Genomic DNA, 25,945 nt, shown 5'->3' on the forward strand with positions numbered 1-25,945 from the left:
ATGCTAATCGCTAGTTAGCTGGCTAGCTTGCTAAATGTACTAAGAGTCAGAGCCAACATAGCTAGTTAGCTAATACTGCCTGGTACCAGTGCTGATGTAGGCCGAGGCTAGCTACATGAAGTAAGAAAACATGTAATGTAACATCTAATTAGGGTCACCTGGACACACTGACCAACACTTTGGTTTCTACCCTGTCAATGATTCCTCACTGGCTTATTCATTCATTGTCATGTCAAACAACAATGTATTCTAGGTCCTGCCCACTATTCCAACTATAGAATTAGAATAATCATTATATTTCCATAATTCCAACTAATTTCACCAATTAACTAAGACTAGATTGTTTTGCCCAAATCATGCTGCTTGGCACAGTGTGGTAATCATAATATAAGTGAAGGAAATGCAAAAATTGATGAAAATGCTGAAAAATATTTTTGTTTGGAGTTGGATTGACCCTAGGGTCATGAACTACTCAGAAAGCATATTTAGAACATTTATTATTCAAAAACATCAAATACCATCATACAAATATTGTGATATGATATTTTGTCCATATCGCCCAGCCCTACATGTATGTAAACTCTAGTATAACTAAAGCAAACTATTCACCTATCACTCCTCCTCCCTCTTCCCCTCCCCTTACCTCTCCCCCTCGCCCCTCTTCTCCTCTCCCTCCCTCTCCCAGGGTCTGTTCCGGCGTAAGGTGTCCATAGCCAACATGCTGGCGTGGAGCAGTGAGCCAATCAGGAAGCCCATGATCGTGACGTCAGACCGTGCAGTGAAGAGGGAGGCGGTGGAGATCTTTAAACTAATCCAGACCTACATGGGAGACCGCCGAGCCAAGACTGACCCGCTCACTGTCGCCCTGGAGGTCTGCAGACTCCCTGATATCCCTCTGTCATGTCTACATCCCAAATGGCACCCTGTTATCTACAGTTGAAGTCGGAAGTTTACATACACCTTAGCCAATTACATTTAAACTCAGTTTTTCACAATTCCTGACATTTAATCCTAGTAAAAGGTCAGTCTTAGGTCAGTTAGGATCACCACTTTATTTTAAGAATGTGAAATGTCAGAATAATAATTGAGAGAATGATTTATTTCAGCTTTTATTACTTTCATCACATTCCCAGTGGGTCAGAAGTTTACATACACTCAATTAGTATTTGGTAGCATTGCCTTTAAATTGATTAACTTGTGTCAAACGTTTCGGGTAGCCTTCCACAAGCTTCCCACAATGAGTTGGGTGAATTTTGGCCCATTCCTCCTGACAGAGCTGGTTTAGTCAGGTTTGTAGGCCTCCTTGCTCGCACACGCTTTTTCAGTTCTGCCCACACATTTTCTATAGGATTGAGGTCAGTGCTTTGTGATGGCCACTCCAATACCTTGACTTTGTTGTCCTTAAGCCATTTTGCCACAACCTTGGAAGTATGCTCGGGGTCCTTGTCCATTTGGGAGACCCATTTGCGACCAAGCTTTAACTTTCTGACTGATGTCTTGAGATGTTGCTTCAATATATCCACATAATTTTCCTTCCTCATGACCATCTATTTTGTGAAGTGCACCAGTCCCTCCTGCAGCAAAGCACCCCCACAGAATGATGCTGCCACCCCCGTGCTTCACGGTTGGGATGGTGTTCTTCGGCTTGCAAGCCAACCCCTTTTCCCTCCAAACATAACGATGGTCATTATGGCCAAACAGTCCTATTTTTGTTTCATCAGACCAGAGGACATTTCTCCAAAAAGTACAATCTTTGTCCCCATGTGCAGTTGCAAACCGTAGTCTGGCTTTTTATGGCGGTTTTGGAGCAGTGGCTTCTTCCTTGCTGAGCGGCCTTTCAGGTTATGTCGATATAGGACTTGTTTTACTGTGGATATAGATACTTTTGTACCTGTTTCCTCCAGCATCTTCACAAGGACCTTTGCTGTTGTTCTGGGATTGATTTGCACGTTTCACACCAAAGTACGTTCATCTCTAGGAGACAGAACATGTCTCCTTCCTGAGCGGTATGACGGCTGCGTGGTCCCATGGTGTGAGATTTTGGCTGATTTCTTTTGATTTTCCCATGATTTCAAGCAAAGAGACACTGAGTTTGAAGGTAGGCCTTGAAATACATCCACAGGTACACCTCCAATTGACTCACATGATGTCAATTAGCCTATCAGAAGCATCTAAAGCCATGACATACTTTTCTGGAATTTTCCAAGCTGTTTAAAGGCACAGTCAACTTAGTGTATGCAAACTTCTGACCCACTGGAATTGTGATACAGTGAATTATAAGTGAAATAATCTGTCTGTAAACAATTGTTGGAAAAATGACTTGTGTCATGCACAAAGTAGATGTCCTAACCGACTTGCCAAAACTATAGTTTGTTAACAAGTAATTTGTGGAGTGGTTGAAAAATGAGTTTTAATGACTCCAACCTAAGTGTTTGTAAACTTCCGACTCAACTGTATATAGTGCACTACTTTTGACCAGAGCCCTCATGGGCCTTGGTCAAAAGTAGTGCACTAAAAGGGAATAGGGTGCCGTTTTGGACTCAGCCATGTGTGCATTATGTGCTTTTAGGCTTACATTTATCTTCACTTTCTGATTTGTGCATCAAAATAATAATAATTTCAAACCCCCCTCATCTTCCCTCTTTTTTCCCCCTCTCGCCCTCTGTCTTTCTCTCTCTTTTTGGCGCCAAGACTGGCCCACTGAACATCGCCCTGGAGGTCTGCACAGACCCTTTTATTATCCCTCTCGTCGTCCTCTCCTTGTATCTGCTTTTTCATGTCTCTCTTTGTATCTACCTTCACTGTGTTGCTTCTCACGTCTCTCCTTTTTCACTCTGTTATTTTATACATTTATGTCTATTAAGCTAACAGTTTACCTTCAGTTTTGTAATTCTGCACGTCAAAGAAACAAATGTGACTTTTAATAATTCCCCCCTCCTCTCCGTATTTGCTCTCTTTCTCCCTCCCTCCCTCCCTCCCTCCCTCCCTCCCTCCCTCCCTCTCCTCCCTCCCTCCCTCCCTCCCTCCCTCCCACCCTCCCACCCACCCTCCCTCTCCTCTCTCCCTCCCTCCCTCCCTCCCACCCACCCTCCCTCCCTCCCTCCCTCTCCTCCCTCCCACCCTCCCTCCCTCCCTCCCTCCCACCCTCCCTCCCTCTCCTCTCTCCCCAGGTGGCAGTGCGTGGTTGGAGCAGTCAGGGTCTTCGTGATGAGCTCTACATCCAGCTCTGTCGTCAGACCACAGGTACACACACACACTCACACACACGGTCAGCTTTACACCTAAACACACACAGCTACGTGCACACACTGTATCACACTAACAGTGTGTAAACTATTGTACACATAATTAACAAAGCGATGAATTCGTATGACACTGTCTTGATGCACAGTTTACCTGAAGTCAACCTTTAGTCAAATGAATTCTAACCCCATCCACTACTTCTCACAGAGAACTTCCGCTACGATAGTCTAGAGAGGGGCTGGGAGCTCATGGCTGTGTGTCTGGCCTTCTTCCCCCCAACTCCACGCTTCCACTCCTACTTGGAGGGATACATCTACAGACACATGGACCCCCTCAACGATACTAAAGGTGAGAGAGAGAGAGAGAGAGAGAGAGAGCGAGAGAGAGAGCGCGTGAGAGTGTGAGAGAGAGAGAGAGAGAGAGAGAGAGAGAGAGAGAGAGAGCGTGAGAGTGTGAGAGAGAGAGAGAGAGTGAGAGTGAGAGTGGGGGATGCCTGTGGTTGCGTGCATGCATGTGTGGTGGCTGGCTGACTGGGGCTATGCCTTGTAATGGCACAGACAGACAACCTGACATTTGGCCGTGCATAGTAGAACACCTGCTGGGCATTGATAAAGGTGGCGATTTACCATGTACAATAGTTGGGAAATGAAAAGAAAATGACTGCCTATTTTCGGTGGTCGGGCAATATAAGATGGCCACCCGCTGCTAATTACCATTTGCGGGCTAGGTCTGTTTTCACCTTTAGTCTTTGGTGGGTACTTATATTGTCCTATTTAATGTACAAGTGTGTAATATACGCATGTGTGAATTGGAAATGTGTTTTTTGAATATCCCAACTCCACTTGAGACACCCTCGGAGAGTGGGGTCACAACCAAGGTATCTGCATCCTCAGTGCTGTTATCTAGAGAATATGTCTCTCCCTAGTCTCCCTACCATGCCAAGCTCTGTGTTTGTAATGTACATGTGTGTGTGATGTATGTGTGGCTAGGCTGACTGGCCACTGATTGGGTTGTTATTGGAGCCTTTCACCTCAGCATACCACAGTTGAATTCCCCCACTCAAGTTCTACCCACAAGACTAGCAAGTTACTGAACTGTTTGCAGGATATTCTCTCTCTTCTCTTACTCCTCTTTTCCCCTTTTCTCTCCCTCCTCGCGCTGTGACTTCCATTGAAGCCCTTCAGATATGAATTCTGCCTTTCATCCCTCTTCCTCTCATCCTTCTCTCAAAGCTGTCCAAAGTCCTCACCTCTATTCCTTGGCTCTCTCTATTCGGCATTCATCTTTTGATTCTCCTTTTATTTTCTTTATGTCTCTCAGTCTCAGTCTCCCTCTCCTCCCTCTGTCTGTCTGTCTGTCTGTCTGTCCGTCCGTCCGTCCGTCCGTCCGTCTGTCCGTCCGTCTGTCTCTGTTCTTACTGAATGTGTGTGGTTCTTCATGATGTACACGTTGTACACGTTTGTATGTTTTGTCATGTGTCTTTTTGCATGTTCATTGTTGCCTTCTTGATGTGACATGTCGTAATCATGTGTGTGTAGTTGTGCAGTTCGACCATGGTGTTTGTTAGTGGAGTCTGTTTGTCGTAGTGGTTTACACCAAATCCTGTGTAGTCGTTACCATGGTAAATCTACGTGTCTTGCTGTATGTGTGAGGGTAGTGTTTGTGGTCCAGGTGTCGGGGTGTGTGTTGTGAGTGACGGTTGCTGTGGTTATGGTGTGTGTGTGTGTGTGTGTTGTTGCAGTGGCTCAGCACATCAGCGGTCTGCTGGCGAGCAGGGTGGAGAGGCGGGCCAGACTGATGCGTGGGCGTCGCCCTGGGAGGGAGGAGGCGGGGCCAGCGGAGGGTAGGGGAGGAGTCAAACGACCTACAACTGGTTAGCTACTCTCCCTGTGCCTGCTGCTCTCTCTCTCACACACACCTTATACTCTCTCTCACACACATCTCATTAATCACATCTCATACATCAACACAGTCGGACACACATACATACACACACACACACACACACACACACACACACACACACACACACACACACACACACACACACAAGGCCCTGGCTACTCTCCCTGTGCCTGCAGCAGACTACGACTTCTGCTACTACCGCCTCCTCCTTCCCATCTCTATCCTCTTCATCCTCCTCTTCTCCTCTCCATTGATGTCATCTCTTTAATCCTCCTCTTCCTCTCAGTCCTTCACCTTCAGGATCTAGCTCTGTATCTCTCTAGCTTCTTATGTCCTCAGCATTTTGTGTGTCTATTCCATAGCTGTCGACCCCCTATCTGTCTTTCTCTCTCTGTCTCTCTGTCTGTCTGTCTGTCTGTCTGTCTGTCTGTCTGTCTGTCTGTCTGTCTGTCTGTCTGTCTGTCTCTGGCTGGCTGGCTGTCTGTCTGTCTGTCTGTCTGGCTGTCTGTCTGTCTGTCTGTCTGTCTCTGTCTGTCTGTCTGTCTGTCTGTCTGTCTGTCTCTCTTTGTCTGTCTACCTACCTATCTATATACCTACCTACCTACCTACCCGTCTGTTGGTGTCTCTGTCTTTTTCAATTTGGGGCATTTTTCCCCTACCACTGTGACAACTGTCTAACTCAATATGGTGTGTGTGTGTGTGTGTGTGTGTGTGTGTGTGTGTGTGTGCGTGTGTGTGTGTGTGTGTGTGTGTGTCAGGTAACACAGGTCTTCAGGTTTCAGACAAGGTTTCTCATCACACATTAGTAACTGTGTATTTCCTCCACTGTGTCCATGTGGTCTGCTAAAGCATTTCTCTGTCTTACATCATTCTACTGTCTTTTGGGTGTCTGTCTACTCATTCATTCCCTGAGGGGAGAGTCCTGGGCATCAGTTGAGTCTTTTAGTGTAGGGTAACTCTGGTAACTACTAGGACTGTTACCTCAGTAAAATGGTGGTCTTTTGTGCTTGTAGACTGTATGAACATGATGGTTGGACAGTGTGTCAATGTGTGTGTGACATAGGGTCAGAAGGACAGTGTGCTGGCTGGTTAGGCCTGGTTAGGCCAGAGCTGTTACCCTCCAGTAATTAACTTGATGGGCAGCAGCACTACCCTGTGCCACCCATATACAAATTAGTAAAAAATAGCCACACCAGTTGCTAACAGGTGTATAAAATCAAGCACACCGCCATGCAATCTCCATAGACAAACATTGGCAGTAGAATGGCCTTACTCAAGAGCTCAGTGACTTCCAATGTGGCACCGTCATAGGATGCCACCTTTCCAACAAGTCAGTTCGTTAAATTTCTGCCCTGCTAGAGCTCCCCCAGTCAACTGTAAATGCTGTTATTGTGAAGTGGAAACGTCTAGGAGCAACAACGGCTCAGCCGCGCAGTGGTAGGCCACACAAGCTCACAGTACAGGACCGCAGAGTGCTGAAGCGCGTGGCTTGTAAAAATCGTCTGTCCTCAGTTGCAACACTCACTACAGAGTTCCATACTGCCTATGGAAGCAACGTCAGCACAATAACTGTTTGTTGGGAGCTTCATGAAATGGGTTTCCATGGCCGAGCAGCCGCACTCATGCCTATGATCACCATGCGCAATGCCAAGCGTCGGCTGGAGTGGTGTAAAGCTCGCCGCCATTGGACTCTGGAGCAGTGGAAACGCGTTCTCTGGAGTGACGAATCATGCTTCACCATCAATCTTAAAGCTACAGCATACAATGACATTAGAGACGATTATGTGCTTCCAACTTTGGGGCAACAGTTTGGGGAAGGCCCTTTCCTGTTTCAGCATGACAACGCCCCCGTGAACAAAGCGAGGTCCATACAGAAATGGTTTGTCGAGATCGGTGTGGAAGAACTTGACTGGCCTGCACAGAGCCCTGACCTCAAACCCATCTAACACCTTTGGGATGAATTGGAACGCCGACTGCGAGCCAGGCCTAATCGCCCAACATCAGTGCCCGACCTCACTAATGCTCGAGCAGGTGTCCACATACTTTTGGTCATGTAGTGTGTGTGTGTGTTCTCTGTTCGCTTGCTATACCTGTGCTTTGAGTCCGCTACTCTACGTTAATTTCAACTCATTACTGTATGATCTAACAACTAACCTGTGTGTGCGTGTGTGTGCGCGTGCGTGCGTGCGTGTGTGTCCGTGCGTGTGTGTGTGCATGCGTTTGTGTGTGTGTTTTTCTCCAGGAGTGGCGATAAGCGGCTATGCCAAATACTGTTACCGTAAACTGCAGAAGGCTGCTCTGACCGGAGCTAAGAAGGTATATGTGGTCTATTTCCACTACTCTTCGTTAATTGCAACTCATTACTGTATGATCTAACAACTACCCTCTGTGTGTGTGTGTGTGTGTGTGTGTGTGTGTGTGTGTGTGTGTGTGTGTGTGTGTGTGTGTGTGTGTGTGTGTGTGTGTGTGTGTGTGTGTGTGTGTGTGTGTGTGTCTGCACTGCAGCCTGACCCACAACCCACCATCCTTTACCATCCTTCATGAGAAGAAGAATTCCCTTCTTTCTAATTTTCTCTCCTGGTATGTCTGTCTGTCTGTCTGTTGTGTCTGTACCTGGCGGGTCTGCGTCTGGGGGGCCAGTCTGCTTTTCTTCCTCCGCCTTTAGCTGTCGTTCGGGGTTAGTTAGCTAGTTGTTAATTAGCTGAGAGCACAGAGATAGAGTGTAACGAGGTCTGTGTGCTAACTACTAACTATCCCCACGGCAACCACACACCACTAAATTAACACCCCTCCTCACGCCACACACACACTTACACAGAGAGAGGCACACTAAACACACACCCTCCTCATACGGCATGCCCCATCGCCCTCTGATTAAGAATTCCATATCAGAATGCTCCCAAGGATGGGAATGGGATGGGAATATGTGTCACGATCGTCGGGAACAGAGGAGGACCAAGGCGCAGCGTTGAAGGCAAACATACTCTTTATTTAGTGATTACACGACAAAAATAACAAAACGATAACGTGACGTCCACGGTCTAAACACAAACCACACTGGAACAAGATCCCACAACCACTGTGGGAAAACAGCCTGTCTAAATATGGTTCCCAATCAGAGACAACCAGCAACAGCTGACACTCGTTGCCTCTGATTGGGAACCACTCTGGCCAACCTAGAAATACAACTACTAGAAACAAATGAAACTCACACCCTGGCTCAACATACAAGTGTCCCCAGAGCCAGGGCGGACTCCGACCGCGCCAACTAAATACCACAGGGGAGGGACCGGGTGGGCACTCCGCCTTGGCGGCGGATCCGGCTCCGGGCCTGATCCCCACTCCCTCTCCAACCCCCCAAAGTACCCCTGGTCCGGTCTGGCCCCGCTGGCCGGAGCTGGACTGCACACTGGTGGAGCGGATTGCTCTAGCTCCGGCGTGAAGCAGCTGACCGGTGCCGGACCAGGCACCGGTGGAACAGGCACGGGCCGTGCCGGACTGACAACGCACACCACTGGCTTGGTGTGGGGAACAGGCACGGGCCGTGCCGGACTGACGACGCACACCACTGGCTTGGTGTGGGGAGCGCAGGAGCGGGCCGGACCGGGCTGGCGACGCGCACCATTGGCTTGGTGCGGGGAGCAGGAGCGGGCCGGACCGGGCTGGCGACGCGCACCATTGGCTTGGTGCGGGGAGCAGGAACAGGCCGGACCGGGCTGGCGACGCGCACCATAGGCTTGGTGCGGGGAGCAGGAGCGGGCCGGACCGGGCTGGCGACGCGCACCATTGGCTTGGTGCGGGGAGCAGGAGCGGGCCGGACCGGGCTGACGACGCGCACCATTGGCCTGGTGCGGGGAGCAGGAACGGGCCGGGCCGGGCTGGCGACGCGCACCATAGGCTTGGTGCGGGGAGCAGGAACAGGACAGGCCGGGCTGGCGACGCGCACCATTGGCTTGGTGCGGGGAGCAGGAGCGGGCCGGACCGGGCTGGCGACGCGCACCATTGGCTTGGTGCGGGGAGCAGGAACGGACCGAGCCGGGCTGGCGATGCGCACCATAGGCTTGGTGCGGGGAGCAGGAACAGGACGGGCCGGGCTGGCGACGCGCACCATTGGCTTGGTGCGGGGAGCAGGAACAGGACGGGCCGGGCTGGCGACGCGCACCATTGGCTTGGTGCGGGGAGCAGGAACGAGCCGGACCGGGCTGGCGACACGCACCATTGGCTTGGTGCGGGGAGCAGGAACGGACCGAGCCGGGCTGGCGACGCGCACCATTGGCTTGGTGTGGGGAGCAGGAACGAGCCGGACCGGGCTGGCGACGCGCACCATTGGCTTGGTGCGGGGAGCAGGAAAGGACCGAGCCGGGCTGGCGACGCGCACCATTGGCTTGGTGCAAGGGACAGGAACAGACCGGACCGTACTGGGGACACACACCACTGGCCCTACGCCGGGATCAGGAATGGGCCGGACCGGACTGGTAACACACCCCAGTACCTCTCGCCGTGCCTCTACACCTTCCTTCCCCTCTTTGACCAGTGGCCCCCGTAACCTGGCGGCCTCCTCTGCCAACCCGCTGGGCCGCTCTATCGCGGTCTCCTGCTGCCCCGTCGTCCACGGCGTTAGCCCCCCCCTAAAAAAATTCTGGGCTTCTCTCCTACCCGTGGACCAGGTCTCCATACTTCTCACCAGCCTTTCGCTCTTCTGCTTCCACGTCAAGCCCCTCTCTTGCTCACCCGGCTTGACCCAGTCGAGGAGGCGCTGGATATCCGCCAGAGATTTCCCTGGCGATGGCTCCTGGACCCGCTGCTTGGTCCAGTTCTGGTGGGATCTTCTGTCACGATCGTCGGGAACAGAGGAGGACCAAGGCGCAGCGTTGAAGGCAAACATACTCTTTATTTAGTGATTACACGACAAAAATAACAAAACGATAACGTGACGTCCACGGTCTAAACACAAACCACACTGGAACAAGATCCCACAACCACTGTGGGAAAACAGCCTGTCTAAATATGGTTCCCAATCAGAGACAACCAGCAACAGCTGACACTCGTTGCCTCTGATTGGGAACCACTCTGGCCAACCTAGAAATACAACTACTAGAAACAAATGAAACTCACACCCTGGCTCAACATACAAGTGTCCCCAGAGCCAGGGCGGACTCCGACCGCGCCAACTAAATACCACAGGGGAGGGACCGGGTGGGCACTCCGCCTTGGCGGCGGATCCGGCTCCGGGCCTGATCCCCACTCCCTCTCCAACCCCCCAAAGTACCCCTGGTCCGGTCTGGCCCCGCTGGCCGGAGCTGGACTGCACACTGGTGGAGCGGATTGCTCTAGCTCCGGCGTGAAGCAGCTGACCGGTGCCGGACCAGGCACCGGTGGAACAGGCACGGGCCGTGCCGGACTGACAACGCACACCACTGGCTTGGTGTGGGGAACAGGCACGGGCCGTGCCGGACTGACGACGCACACCACTGGCTTGGTGTGGGGAGCGCAGGAGCGGGCCGGACCGGGCTGGCGACGCGCACCATTGGCTTGGTGCGGGGAGCAGGAGCGGGCCGGACCGGGCTGGCGACGCGCACCATTGGCTTGGTGCGGGGAGCAGGAACAGGCCGGACCGGGCTGGCGACGCGCACCATAGGCTTGGTGCGGGGAGCAGGAGCGGGCCGGACCGGGCTGGCGACGCGCACCATTGGCTTGGTGCGGGGAGCAGGAGCGGGCCGGACCGGGCTGACGACGCGCACCATTGGCCTGGTGCGGGGAGCAGGAACGGGCCGGGCCGGGCTGGCGACGCGCACCATAGGCTTGGTGCGGGGAGCAGGAACAGGACAGGCCGGGCTGGCGACGCGCACCATTGGCTTGGTGCGGGGAGCAGGAACAGGACGGGCCGGGCTGGCGACGCGCACCATTGGCTTGGTGCGGGGAGCAGGAACGGACCGAGCCGGGCTGGCGACGCGCACCATTGGCTTGGTGTGGGGAGCAGGGACGAGCCGGACCGGGCTGGCGACGCGCACCATTGGCTCGGTGCGGGGAGCAGGAACAGGCCGGGCCGGGCTGGCGACGCGCACCATTGGCTTGGTGCGGGGAGCAGGAATGAGCCGGACCGGGCTGGCGACGCGCACCATTGGCTTGGTGCGGGGAGCAGGAACGGACCGAGCCGGGCTGGCGATGCGCACCATAGGCTTGGTGCGGGGAGCAGGAACAGGACGGGCCGGGCTGGCGACGCGCACCATTGGCTTGGTGCGGGGAGCAGGAACAGGACGGGCCGGGCTGGCGACGCGCACCATTGGCTTGGTGCGGGGAGCAGGAACGAGCCGGACCGGGCTGGCGACGCGCACCATTGGCTTGGTGCAGGGAGCAGGAACGGACCGAGCCGGGCTGGCGACGCGCACCATTGGCTTGGTGTGGGGAGCAGGGACGAGCCGGACCGGGCTGGCGACGCGCACCATTGGCTCGGTGCGGGGAGCAGGAACAGGCCGGGCCGGGCTGGCGACGCGCACCATTGGCTTGGTGCGGGGAGCAGGAATGAGCCGGACCGGGCTGGCGACGCGCACCATTGGCTTGGTGCGGGGAGCAGGAACGGACCGAGCCGGGCTGGCGATGCGCACCATAGGCTTGGTGCGGGGAGCAGGAACAGGACGGGCCGGGCTGGCGACGCGCACCATTGGCTTGGTGCTGGGAGCAGGAACAGGACGGGCCGGGCTGGCGACGCGCACCATTGGCTTGGTGCGGGGAGCAGGAACGAGCCGGACCGGGCTGGCGACGCGCACCATTGGCTTGGTGCTTGGAGCAGGAACGGACCGAGCCGGGCTGGCGACGCGCACCATTGGCTTGGTGTGGGGAGCAGGAACGAGCCGGACCGGGCTGGCGACGCGCACCATTGGCTTGGTGCGGGGAGCAGGAAAGGACCGAGCCGGGCTGGCGACGCGCACCATTGGCTTGGTGCAAGGGACAGGAACAGACCGGACCGTACTGGGGACACACACCACTGGCCCTACGCCGGGATCAGGAATGGGCCGGACCGGACTGGTAACACACCCCAGTACCTCTCGCCGTGCCTCTACACCTTCCTTCCCCTCTTTGACCAGTGGCCCCCGTAACCTGGCGGCCTCCTCTGCCAACCCGCTGGGCCGCTCTATCGCGGTCTCCTGCTGCCCCGTCGTCCACGGCGTTAGCCCCCCCCTAAAAAAATTCTGGGCTTCTCTCCTACCCGTGGACCAGGTCTCCATACTTCTCACCAGCTTTTCGCTCTTCTGCTTCCACGTCAAGCCCCTCTCTTGCTCACCCGGCTTGACCCAGTCGAGGAGGCGCTGGATATCCGCCAGAGATTTCCCTGGCGATGGCTCCTGGACCCGCTGCTTGGTCCAGTTCTGGTGGGATCTTCTGTCACGATCGTCGGGAACAGAGGAGGACCAAGGCGCAGCGTTGAAGGCAAACATACTCTTTATTTAGTGATTACACGACAAAAATAACAAAACGATAACGTGACGTCCACGGTCTAAACACAAACCACACTGGAACAAGATCCCACAACCACTGTGGGAAAACAGCCTGTCTAAATATGGTTCCCAATCAGAGACAACCAGCAACAGCTGACACTCGTTGCCTCTGATTGGGAACCACTCTGGCCAACCTAGAAATACAACTACTAGAAACAAATGAAACTCACACCCTGGCTCAACATACAAGTGTCCCCAGAGCCAGGGCGTGACAATATGGGACACAATGCACTACACAAACATTCACTGGTATGTCACCGCTGACTTGTATTGCTTTAAGCTCCTATTTTCTAAGTAGGAAATCAGTAAGTAATGATTGAAAGGATAAGCTGCACTCCAGATAGAATCCTTATTTATCAAACAAACACTCACACACCTCATTATTTATCCTTTGTTTTGTTTCTGTTTGTGTGACAGAGGACTTCCTGTTTTTCCATTTCATTAGCCTCTGATTTGGATCATCTCCCTATAGCTGTGTGTGTGTTTGTGTGTGTGGGTGTGTTTGTGTGTGGGTGTGTATGTGTGTGGGTGTGTATGTGTGTGGGTGTGTATGTGTGTGGGTGTGTGTCTTAATTGAGTTATTGTTTCAGCGAGCGGTGGACATAATGCAGTATATTATTAATGTAATGTCTGGAGCAGGACTCCTGCTGAGGATGCTGGGAGAACACAACACACACACACACACATGCTCATGTTGATTCCTTAACCAGTCCACCAATTAAAGGGGCTCTTCAGGCAGATGTATGTTCTGGGTGTTTTTATACCAGATCACATGACTTCATAGTCTGCCTCTGTTCTCCAGGCTCACAGACGGAGGGGTGCGTGTGTGTCTGTGTGTGTTTGGGTATATATGCTTGAGTGAGTGTGTACATGCGCGTGTGTGTTTGCGTGCGTGCATACGGCGAGTGAGGGTTTGTGTGTGTGTGTGTGTGTGTGTGGGGGGGGGGGGACGGGACATTTCGTTGTTCATCTATCCTCCCCCTGACCTCATGGAAACAGCCTTCAGGGGGGCATTCCATTTCGTTGTTCATCTATCCTCCCCCTGACCTAAAAAACATTATCTGACTGACTGTCTCACTAAACCGGTTCCAGTCGATACTATCCCAGTTAGCTGTCTGTTTTAGACCAGTACCAATCATTATCAGGCCAGTCCACTAGTTTAAATGATTTGTAATAGAACAGCCTCTCTCTACTGGTGTCCAGTGATGATCTCTTCTGTGACCTACTGACATCTGACCTTTTGAATGTCCTAGTAACCTATATTTTTTCCCCTAGTAACGCTCTGTCCTAGTTCCTCTCTCTATGTCCTCCTCTCTATGCCTATCTGTGAACCAAATACTTTATCAGAGCCAGCAGCATTGTATGGAATGTTGCAGGAATAAATCAGAGTAGACCATCTATTATCCGGGTGTAAACCAGACTACTAGCCAACATCTAGCTCAGTTTTTCCTAATGGAAAGAGAGTCATGTAATCATGGGGTGTATTCATGTGAAATATTAGGAACATAGAAATAGAATGAATAGAGCTGACACAATTCCCTATTTTATCTGACAGACGATCATATAAGTTCAACACCAAATCCTCCTGAAGAGTGTGACCATGGAGGAAAGATTCTACTTCCTGTCATGAAATGGTGCTGTTCCCACTCCGGCCACAGGAGGGGCCAGTGAGGCCGTCTCTCATCTGCTGTCTACACCTCGATCTAGAGAGGCAGGAACAGACAGAGGGCTGAACAGAAGGAAAGGACAGGCGAGGGAGAGAGGAGATAGACAGATGAAGAGGGAGAGCAAGGGAAAGAGTGATGAACAGAGCAAAGGAGCAGTGGAGAGGAATTAATTGGGAGGGAGATGGAGGAAGAATAATAGACAGGGAATGAAAGAGGAGAGAGCGAGGGATGGATGGATTGATAGTGGTGGGTAGTGTAATTCATTGGTTGTGTGTGTGTGGTGTGTGTGTGTGTGTGTATGCTCCCATCTCCCATCACCTGTGGTGATGCCAGCCTGTGCTAGCGGGCACTGGTGGTTGGCATAGCGTGTGTGAGGCGTGTAGCGTGTGCCAGCATCTCTGCAGGGTGGTAATAGAGACAGTTTGTCACTTGGTGGACTCTCACACACACACACACACCCTGACCGTATGCCATAGCATGAGGCCCAGTGTTTGACTGGTATTAACCCCAGAGCTGAGCTTTTTCCAGGGGATTAATAGGACTGATTCTGCCCTAGAGCAAACTGTTCTCTTTTTCTCTCTCTCTCTCTCTCTCTCTCTCTCTCTCTCTCTCTCTCTCTCTCTCTCTCTCTCTCTCTCCTCCTTTTTCTCCCTGCCCACTCCTTTCATACTTATTTTTGGTCTCAATAATTAATTTAGATACATTTATGAAGGTCATACCAGTATGTGTCGCTTTAGCTACACCTCGAGAGCCGTAGAGTTGTTTTATGTTATCATGGAACTGCACATCCCCTTGTTGATTATCCCTTAAACACAGTATAATACAATACAACTTGTTTTGTTGGAATTATGTATGTCTTTTCTTTTTTTCTAAATAGATGTGCATGTTGTGTGTTGTTTGTAGGACTCACTTTAAAAAGAGACTTGGGTCTCAATGTTGACCCCTGTATAGATATAGGTTACATAAACATGCGTGTCTGTGTGTATTGAAATCCATGGGTTGCAGAAGCATTTTTACATTTTCGTCATTTTAGCAGACGCTCTTATCCAGAGCGACTTACTTAGTGAATACATATCTTTTTTTTTATACTGGCCCCCCGTGGGAATCGAACCCACAACCCTGGCGTTGCAAACGCCATGCTCTATCAACTGAGCTACATCCCTGCCGGCCATTACCTCCCCTACCCTGGACGAATTGTGCGCCGCCCATGAGTCTCCCAGTCGCGGCCGGCTGCGACAGAGCCTGGATTCGAACCAGGATCTCTAGTGGCACAGTTAGCACTGCGATGCAGTGCCTTAGACCACTGCGCCACACAGGAGCTAAGAAGCACATAGTAGTTGTGTCTTATCTAACAACCAGTTTGTGTGTGTGTGTGTGTGTGTGTGTGTGTGTGTGTGTGTGTGTGTGTGTGTGTGTGTGTGTGTGTGTGTGTGTGTGTGTTGTAATCCAGGGGTTGCAGAAGCCGTGTCTGGAGGAGATCAAACATGCCAGGAACGCCATCTTCAGCCCCTCCATGTTTGGCTCCTCCCTGGAGAATGTGATGTCACTGCAGAAGGAGCGTTACCCCGACAGCCAGCTGCCCTGGGTCCAAACACGCCTCTCAGAGGAGGTCCTGGGGCTCAACGGAGACCAGACAGAGGGCATCTTCAGGTCCGTACCTACACTACCAGTCAAAAGTTTGGACACACCTACTAATTCAAGGGTTTTTCTTTATTTTTACTATTTTCTACATTGTAGAATGATAGTGAAGATATCAAAACTATGAAATTACATTTACATTTTAGTCATTTAGCAGACGCTTTTATCCAAAGCGAGTGCATACATTTTTTTTTTCATGTGTCAAATAACACATATGGAATCATGTAGTAACCAAAAAAGTGTTAAACAAATCAAAATATATTTTACATTTGAGATTCTTCAAATAGCCACCCTTTGCCTTGATGACAGCTTTGCACACGCTTGGCATTTGAGCCAATCAGTTGTGTTATGACAAGGTAGGGGGGGGGGGGGGTATACAGAAGATAGCCCTATTTGGTAAAAGACCAAGTCCATATTATGGCAAGAACAGCTCAAATAAGCAAAGAGAAACGACAGTCCATCATTACTTTAAGACATGAAGTTTAGTCAATCCTGAAAATTTCAAGAACTTTGAAAGTTTCTTCAAGTGCAGTCACAAAAACCATCAAGCGTTATGATGAAACTGGCTCTCATGAGGACCGCTAAAGGAATGGAAGACCCAGAGATACCTCTGCTGCAGAGGATAAGTTCATTAGAGTTACCAGCCTCAGAAATTGCAGCCCAAATAAATGCTTCACAGTCACATCTCAACATCAACTGTTCAGAGGGGACTGTGTGAATCAGGCCTTGATGGTTGAATTGCTGCAGAGAAACCACTACTAAAGGACACCAATAAGAAGAAGAGACCTGCTTGGGCCAAGACAAATGAGCAATGGACATTAGACCGGTGGAAATGTGTCCTTTGGTCTGGAGTCCAAATTGGAGATTGTTGGTTCCAACCGCTGTGTCTTTGTGAGACGCGGTGTGGGTGAACGGATGATCTCCGCATGTGTAGTTCCCACTGTAAAGCATGGAGGAGGAGGTGTTATGGTGTGGGGGTGCTTTGCTGGTGACACTGTCTGTGTTTATTTAGAATTCAAGGCACACTTAACCAGCATGGCTACCACAGCATTCTGCAGCGATATGCCATCCCATCTGGTTTGGGCTTAGTGGGACTAACATTTGATTTTCAACAGGACAATGACCCAACACACCTCCAGGCTGTGTAAGGGCTATTTGACCAAGAAGGAGAGTGATGGATTGCTGCATCAGATGACCTGGCCTCCACAATCCCCTGACCTCAACCCAATTGAGATGGTTTGGGATGAGTCGGACGGCAGAGTGAAGGAAAAGCAGCCAACAAGTGCTCAGCTTATGTAGGAACTTCTTCAAGACTGTTGGAAAAACATTCCAGGTGAAGCTGGTTGAGAGAATGCCAAGAGTGTGCAAAGCTGCCATCAAGGCAAAGGGTGCCTATTTGAAGAATCTCAAATCTCAAATATATTTTGATTTGTTTAACACTTTTTTGGTTACTACATGATTCCATATGTGTTATTTCATATTTTTGATGTCTTCACTATTATTCTACAATGTAGAAAATAGTAAAAATAAAGAAAAACCCTTGGATTGAGTAGGTTTGTCCAAACTTTTGACTGGTACTGTAACTCTCAGTCACTAACACTAGGGAGGGAAAGGGGGAGGGAGGAGTTAGTTGTAGTAGACACGCCTGTCAGTGAATGTCCTGGTACTCATCAGAGACCAGACAGAGGGAGAGCGATAAATGAAAGAGATAAGGGGATTGGTAAGGGATGGACATGCTGTGAGGAATGACTTTCATATGTCAGGAGGAGGAGGAGGAGTCTAATGTGTCTCTGACCCCTGACCTCACAGGGTTCCAGGTGACATAGATGAGGTCAACGCCCTCAAGCTGCAGGTGGACCAATGGAAGATCCCCACGGATCTGGAGGACCCACACATCCCAGGTAACACACACACCGCACACACACATCCTAGGTCCTGATCCATCCACCCACTGTATATGCTCCCTCTCCCCTCTCTCCCTCCCTCCTACCCTCCACTAGCCCCAGGCCCTCTGCAGAGCTCTAATTCTCTCTGAGTATTAATAGCCCCAACACTAAAGCATGCTGGGAGCAATGTGCCTGCTACAAAACTACAGTAATTTAAAAAATGATTCCTTTTAGAAGGAAGTGAGCAGTCCTGGCTGTAGGTTGGAGAGAGACAGTTAGTGCTTTACTAGGTCATCAGTCATATCTCTATTACCAGCACAGAGACACTTGGATGAACCACACACACACACTCTTTCTCTCTCTTTCTCACACAAGAGCACATACACAAACTCTCTCTCTCTCCCCAGCTAACAACAAACGTTTCCAGAACTTTAGAGAACGTTCCCGTAGCCCTTTACACTCATACCCGTAAACGGGTTGAAAAGGGCAGATTTGGGCACTAATAAGCACCTAAATTGGAACGCAGTGGCTGTACAGAAACATGCTATAAATGACGTCAGAGCTCTGGCTATGTGCTTCACTGCTCTGTATGGGTTTTGACTGACAGCCATTCTGAACTTGAGCACTGCACACAACAAGAAGTTGCCCCCATCCCTCCCTGTAATCGGGCAACTTTTGCAAATGTTTTGTTGTCTGCGTGAGGGAAATGCTGGAAATTAAGATGACATCGATGTATTTTGAAAGATGAGACATTGAGGATTATAATAAATATCTATTTGATGTCATACAAGCAAGCCTAACACCCAAGTCCAAATGTGCACTTCACATTTCCATATCATAAAAATCATGTCATATACAGCGTCAAGGTTTATGATCACTATGTTTGATGTACAGTTACAAGATGACATGGCGTCATACCCTTGGTTGTTCTGAACGGAATGAGCCTATGTTTGTTTATTGTGAAGAACATTTGTCGTGGCACACGCACCTGAAGGCACTCATGACTTTCTATTCTCACCAACATTGCGATCTGTTTCTGTGAATTGCCTTGTGAAAGCCTAGCAATGTAAGATCGTATTTTATAACTTAGCGTGTTGGCAATAGAACAAGCTTTCAAATCGTGACCACCTGACCCAGATTGTGATATATAATGGACCGTTTTTGGATTGTGTAAACAACAGTAATTGTGTGATGGCGGGGATAAAAATGTTCCTGTGATATGCAAGGAATGTTTCCAAGAGACTATTCACTTAATGTCAAATAGAAGTTACCCATGTTCTTGAACTTAAGATATTAATATTATAGACACGTTTCATGGGAACGTTGCAAAAACATTAATGTGTCCAGTTTTCTGTCGGTTAGGAGAGTATTCCATCAACGTCCCACCCCAAAAAATGTCTAGACACGTTTCAGAGGAACGTTGCAAGAACATTTATGTGTCCCAAAAAAAATGCATTACACATCACGTTGCCGAGCCAATTAAGACCCTGGTTGGTGAACCGCTGATCCATTCATAGCTCTTTGTCTGTTGACAAGGTTAGGAATACTCACACACAGTGCTTTAAGCATACAGTGTTTTCAGCTTCCATATTTGACACACCTGATTACATTGTGCATGTTCATTTATACAGTAATTATTATTCAACATGTCTTCACTTGGGATTTGAACTCGCAACCTCTTGGTTCACTATACTCTGATCTTCCTCTCTTGTATCAATTAATCTGACTATTTGCTCATCATTGATTTTATTTATTTATTTCAGCAATTTAAGGGCTTTCTTTATAGTTGTGGAATGTTGGTGGGGCATATTAACCTGTTTTAATGATACTCCTGGATCACTATGATCAATAAAATATTTTCTTGAGTGTAATTTTAACAGAGCTGAGATTTACTGCGAAGGACGTTTACCTTATTGCTTACACCTATCAAGTTGTTTCAGATCTACGTAAGTGCCTAGGGAGAAGGGGTTAGGGTTTCTTCTGTACAGGACCTAACTATACTGGCCCAATAAGCACATGCCCTAGATATCCCTTATTGGGACAGTGGTTAGGGTGTGGGTCACTGGTGCTGGTGGCCTGGGTTTGAGACCCGCTAAGGATTTCACCCTACTCTCACATTCTTAGCAATATATGTTAATGCTCATTATTGCCGTTTTGAATTGCATTCATCAGATATTTTCATTGTTTATATGGACATTTCGTTAGAACACATTATTTATACAGCTTTGTTTATTACCATAATATGTATATATTTCTCCTCTTTCACACATTTCTGGAACTTTGGCTACCAGCTTAGTGCCTTTGTGCACGACCTCCACATGCTTTTTCAGGTTTGATGTGGTGTTTCTGGACGAGGAGATCAATGCTGCCTTTGCAGAGTTTGCATTTGACTAAAATGTTGTTCTCTTTCTCCTCGATTAACTCAAAATAATGTGAGCATTTCCACAAGGAAAATGTTAAGCGGGGTAACACAGCTGCTATCTTTCTTTGATGTTCACCTTTACGAACCCCCTTTTTGGAAATGAGTTAGCCAACAGCATGAATTCCATTAGCATGAGACAAGGCTTTAAAAAATATAGGCCTATATAACACGACGGTATAGATATGCTTCTGAATGTAATATATGGGTTACTTGAAAAAGTAACTGTAATTATTACAATATTTGAAGACAGTAACTCGTTATATTACTCTGTTACTCATAAAAGTAATACAACTGTAAGTAATATATGACCCCCAACATTGGTCCCAAGTTATTCTGTTGCAATTTGTCAATTTTTCCACATTAAAACTTGGAGATGGATCTCTGTGTTGTGTATTGTTTTGGTATAACTGGCATCATCATTGCTTAAATGTAAAATGTTAGAAAGTACAGACATGCTACTATAAATATACACTTTTCTGATATTCTGAGAATGTGCCAACCATGTTCTGGGTATGTCAGAAGCAACACTACCACCTGGGCCATGTTTCAGCAACAAATTAGGAGTGTTACAGATAGAAATGCAATGACGAGAGCTGATGTAATTCCTTATCAGAGACACGTTTGTTCTACATGGTATATGTGGTGTGGATTTCAAAAAGACGATAGAGTTCTCTTTGAGATGCTCAGCTATCTAGAATTCTACCGATTCCCATCTTTCAATAAGAAACTCATTTTAATTAGGTATGTTGTAACTGTTGCCAAGTAATGATGTTAACCTATATTGCTAAAAATGTGAAAGTAGGATGACTCCCCTAGCAGGTCTTGAACCCAAGCCACCAGTGATCCACAGCCTAACCACTTTCCCAATAAAGGATATCTAGGGTATGTGCTTATTGGGCCAGTATAGTTAGGTCCTGTCCAGAAGAAACCCTAACCCCTTCTACTTGTGTAGATCTGAAACAACTTGATAGGTGTAAGCAATAAGGTAAACATCCTTCGCAGTAAATCTCAGCTCTGTTAAAAGTACACTCAAGAAAAAACTTTTATTGATCATAGTGATTCAGGAGTACCATTAAAACAGGTTAATATGCCCTAAACAAAATTAGACAACTATACAGAAAGCCCTTGAAATAAGGCAATCAAATCAATAATGAGAGAATAGTCAGATTAACTGATAACTGACACAGACATGGTGGCATAGCAAGAAGATCTGAATGCTATAAACAAAGAGGTTGTGAGTTCAAATCCCACAGGACGACATGTTGAATAATATTTACTGTGTAAATGAACATGCACAATGTAATCATGTGTGTCAAATATGTAAGTTATAAGCACTGTGTGTGAGTAGCCCTACTCTTGCCAACAGACAAAAAGAGCTGTGAATGGATCAGTGGTTGACCAATCATGGGCTTGGCAACAGTAACATGGCGGGATATGTAATGAAACATATTTTTTGGGGAGAGCGTTTCTTTGGGACCATCAGGCGACGTCCTGACAACTGATACACAGAAATGTTATTGCAACTTTCCCATGAAACGTGTCTAGAACATTAATATTTTATATTCTGAGAACATGGAAACCGTGTTCTGTGTATGTTTGGTGGGACCTTGATGTAATATTCTCCAAACCCTCAGAAAACTAAACACATTAATGTTCTTGCAACATCCCATAAAACACATCTAGAACATTAATGTTGAATATTCTGAGAACATTGTAACCATATTCTGGATAATTTCTGTTTGAAATGTTCTCCTAACTTTAACACCAACACATGCAAAAAAGATTCTCAGAAGTTTTTTTCTTACATAAATAGAATGTTCCCCTAACTAACAGAAAACTGGACACTCAAACATTAGGGGAACATTACGGGTAACATTACAAAATGTTTCTCTCTCCCTAGAATTGTTAGCTGGGTCTCTCTTTCTCACACACACACACACACACACACACACACACACACACACACACACACACACACACACACACACACATAGATAACTGTGATGGTGTTATTTTGTTCTGGTCTTTACTCTGGGTGATTAAGGCATTACTGTCAGTGTGTGCTGGCCAGGGAGGTAGAGTTTTTTTTGTGTCTGACCAGTCAACTGTTTCTGTCTCTTGATTTGACTGTCATTGAATATTTATTTTTTTAAAGACTTACACTGTAGAGATAGCTAGAGCAAATAAATTACTCTTATTTCTCCCTGTCTCTCTCTTTCCAATTTCCCTGTCTCTCTCTTTCCAATTCTCCCCCTCTCTTCCTCTCTCTCTCCCCCCAGCCTCTCTGTTGAAGTTTTGGTACAGGGAGTTGGAGGAGCCGTTGATTCCGCATGAGTTCTATGAGGAGTGTATCACTCACTATGATGACCCTGAGGCTGCAGTCAACGTGGTCATGGGCCTGCCTCACATCAACAAACTGGTGCTCTGCTACCTCATACGCTTTCTACAGGTAACACACACACACACACACACACATACACTATACTGTACAGTGTAAAAAGAAGCGCTCATCAATCCACTCACTGAGCTTATTTATTTTAGGGAAAGTGATTTACAAAAGTAAACCTTCAATAGTGAACATAGTAGCAATAGGATGGATAGTGGCTACTGTTGATTGTCTGCAAAAAGAAAGATACAAAAAGACACCTAGCATTCATCTAATATTTTATATTTTTACCAATGACCTGCCACTGGCATTAAACAAAGCATGTGTGTCCATGTATGCTGAGGATTCAACCATATACGCATCAGCAACCACAGCTAATGAAGTCACTGAAACCCTTAACAATGAGTTGCAGTCTGTTTTGGAATGGGTGCCCATTTACATTTACATTTTAGTCATTTAGCAGACGCTCTTATCCAGAGCGACTTACAGTTTTAGTGAGTGCATACATTTTTCATACTGGCCACTAATAAACTGGTTCTGAACATCTCTAAACCTAAGAGCATTGTATTTAGAACAAATCATTCCCTAAGTTCTAGACCTCAGCTGAATCTGGTAATGAATGGTGTGGCTGTTGAACAAGTTGAGGAGACTAAATTACTTGGCGTTACCTTAGATTGTAAACTATCATGGTCAAAACATATAGATTCATTGGTTGTAAAGATGGGGAGAGGTCTGTCCGTAATAAAGAGATGCTCTGCTTTTTTGACACCACACTCCAAAAAGCAAGTTCTGCAGGCTCTAGTTTGCTGCAGCTGGCCCAAAACAGAGCGGCACGTCTTCTCTTCATTGTAATCAGAGGGCTGATATAAATACTGTGCATGCCAGTCTCTCTTGGCTAAGAATTGAGGAGAGACTGACTGCATCACTTCTTCTTTTTATAAAAAACATTAATGTGTTGAAAATCCCAAATTGTTTGCATAGTCAACTTACACACTGCTCTGACACACACGCTTACCCCACCGGACATGCCACCAGGGGTCTTTTCACAGTCCCCAAATCCAGAACTGCAGCTGGCCCAAAACAGAACGGCACGTCTTCTCTTCATTGTAATCAGAGGGCTGATATAAATACTGTGCATGCCAGTCTCTCTTGGCTAAGAGTTGAGGAGAGACTGACTGCATCACTTCTTCTTTTTATAAGAAACATTAATGTGTTGAAAATCCCAAATTGTTTGCATAGTCAACTTACACACAGCTCTGACACACACACTTACCCCACCGGACATGCCACCAGGGGTCTTTTCACAGTCCCCAAATCCAGAACAAATTCAAGAAAGCGTACAGTATTATATAGAGCCATTATTGCATGGAACTCCGTTCCATCTCATATTGCTAAAATAAACAGCAAACCTGGTTTCAAAAAACAGATAAAGCAACACCTCACGGCACAACGCCTCTCCCCTATTTGACCTAGATAGTTTGTGTGTATGTATTGATATGTAGGCTGCGTGTGCCTTTTAAAAAAAATTATGTAGTTCTTTCCTTGAGCTGTTCTTGTCTATTAATGTTCTGTATTATGTCAGGTTTCATGTTTTGTGTGGACCCCAGGAAGAGTAGCTGCTGCTTCTGCAACAGCTAATGGGAATCCTAATAAAATACCAAATACCAAAAATCTTGGCCAGTCTACTGTAGCCATATACAGTGCCTTCGGAAAGTATTCAGACCCCTTGACTTTTTCCACATTTTGTTACGTTACAGCCTTATTCTAAAATGGATTAAATACAAACACTTCCTCAGTAATCTACGCACAATACCCCATGATGACAAAGCGAAAACAGGTTTTTAGAAATTTTACAGAAATACCTTATTTACATAAGTATTCAGACCCTTTGCTATGAGACTCTAAATTGAACTCAGGTGCATCCTGTTTCCATTGAACATCCTTGATATGTTTCTACAACTTGATTGGAGTCCACCTGTGGTAACTTCAATTGATTGGATATGATTTGGAAAGGCACACACCTGTCTATATAAGGTCCCACAGTTGACAGTACATGTCAGAGCAAAAACCAAGCCATGAGGTCGAAGTAATTGTCCATAGAGCTCCGAGACAGGATTGTGTCGAGGCACAGATCTGGGGAAGGGTATGCAGCATTGAAGCTCCCCAAGAACACAGTGGCCTCCATCATTCTTAAATGGAAGATGTTTGGAACCACCAAGACTCTTCCTAGAGCTGGCCACCCAGCCAAACTGAGCAATCGGAGGAGAAGGGCCTTGGTCAGGAAGGTGACCAAGAACCTGATGGTCACTCTGACAGAGCTCTAGAGTTCCTCTGTGGAGATGGAAGAAACTTCCAGAAGGACAACCATCTCTGCAGCACTCCACCAATTAGGCCTTTATGGTAGTGGCCAGACGGATGCCACTCCTCATTAAAAGGCACATGACAGCCCGCTTGGAGTTTGCCAAAAGGCACCTAAAGACTCTCAGACCATGAGAAACAAGATTATCTGGTCTGATGAAACCAAGATTGAACTCTTTGGCCTGAATGCCAATCGTCACGTCTGGAGGAAACCTGGCACCATCCCTACGGTGAAGCATGGTGGTGGCAGCATCATGCTGTGGAGATGTTTTTCAGCTGTTTGGACTGGGAGACTAGAATAACATTTGTGAGAGTCAGGATCGAGGCAAAGATGAACAGAGCAACGTTTTTTTTGTTATTTTTTTCCCTTTATTTAACTAGGCAAGTCAGTTAAGAAAAAAGTATTATTTACAATGACAGCCTACACCGGCCAAACCCAGACGACGCTGGGCCAATTGTGCGCCGCCCTATGGGACTCCCAATCATGGCCGGTTGTGATACAGCCTGGAATCGAAACAGGGGGTCTGTAGTGACGCCTCAAGTACTGAGATGCAGTGCCTTAGACCGCTGCGCCACTCGGGAGCCCAGTACAGAGAGATCCTTGATGAAAAACCTGCTCTAGAGCGCTCAGGACCTCAGAATGGAGCGAAGGTTCACCTTCCAACAGGACAACAACCCTAAGCACACAGCCAAGACTACGCAGGAGTGGCTTCGGGACAAGTATCTGAATGTCCTTGAGTGGTCCAGCCAGAGCCCGGACTTGAACCTGATCTAACATCTCTGGAGAGACCTGAAAATAGCTGTGCAGCAACGCTCCCCATCCAACCTGACAGAGCTTGAGAGGATCTGCAGAGAAGAATGGGAGAAACTCCCCAAATACAGGTGTGCCAAGCTTGTAGCGTCATACCCAAGAAGACTCGATGCTGTAATCGCTGCCAAAGGTG

The 25,945-nt window shown here is 48.0% G+C and overlaps 1 protein-coding gene across 1 annotated transcript in view; it reads left to right on the forward strand.

Moving 5' to 3' along the window:
- LOC311149148 (rho GTPase-activating protein 39-like) overlaps nt 1–25,945 on the forward strand; it is a gene marked incomplete at both ends in the record, with an annotated part of 73,832 nt that overhangs the window by 38,473 nt on the left and 9,414 nt on the right. Inside the window, 7 exons of the mRNA XM_084186235.1 lie at nt 686–871; nt 2,692–2,718; nt 3,171–3,243; nt 3,451–3,591; nt 7,391–7,464; nt 15,762–15,961; nt 17,759–17,850. Coding sequence (XP_084042361.1) covers nt 686–871; nt 2,692–2,718; nt 3,171–3,243; nt 3,451–3,591; nt 7,391–7,464; nt 15,762–15,961; nt 17,759–17,850 — 793 coding nt within the window. The remainder of the gene's footprint in view (nt 1–685; nt 872–2,691; nt 2,719–3,170; nt 3,244–3,450; nt 3,592–7,390; nt 7,465–15,761; nt 15,962–17,758; nt 17,851–25,945) is intronic.

This window comes from Coregonus lavaretus, assembly GCF_964263955.1.
Source record: "Coregonus lavaretus genome assembly, chromosome: 21".
Taxonomy (NCBI): domain Eukaryota; kingdom Metazoa; phylum Chordata; class Actinopteri; order Salmoniformes; family Salmonidae; genus Coregonus; species Coregonus lavaretus.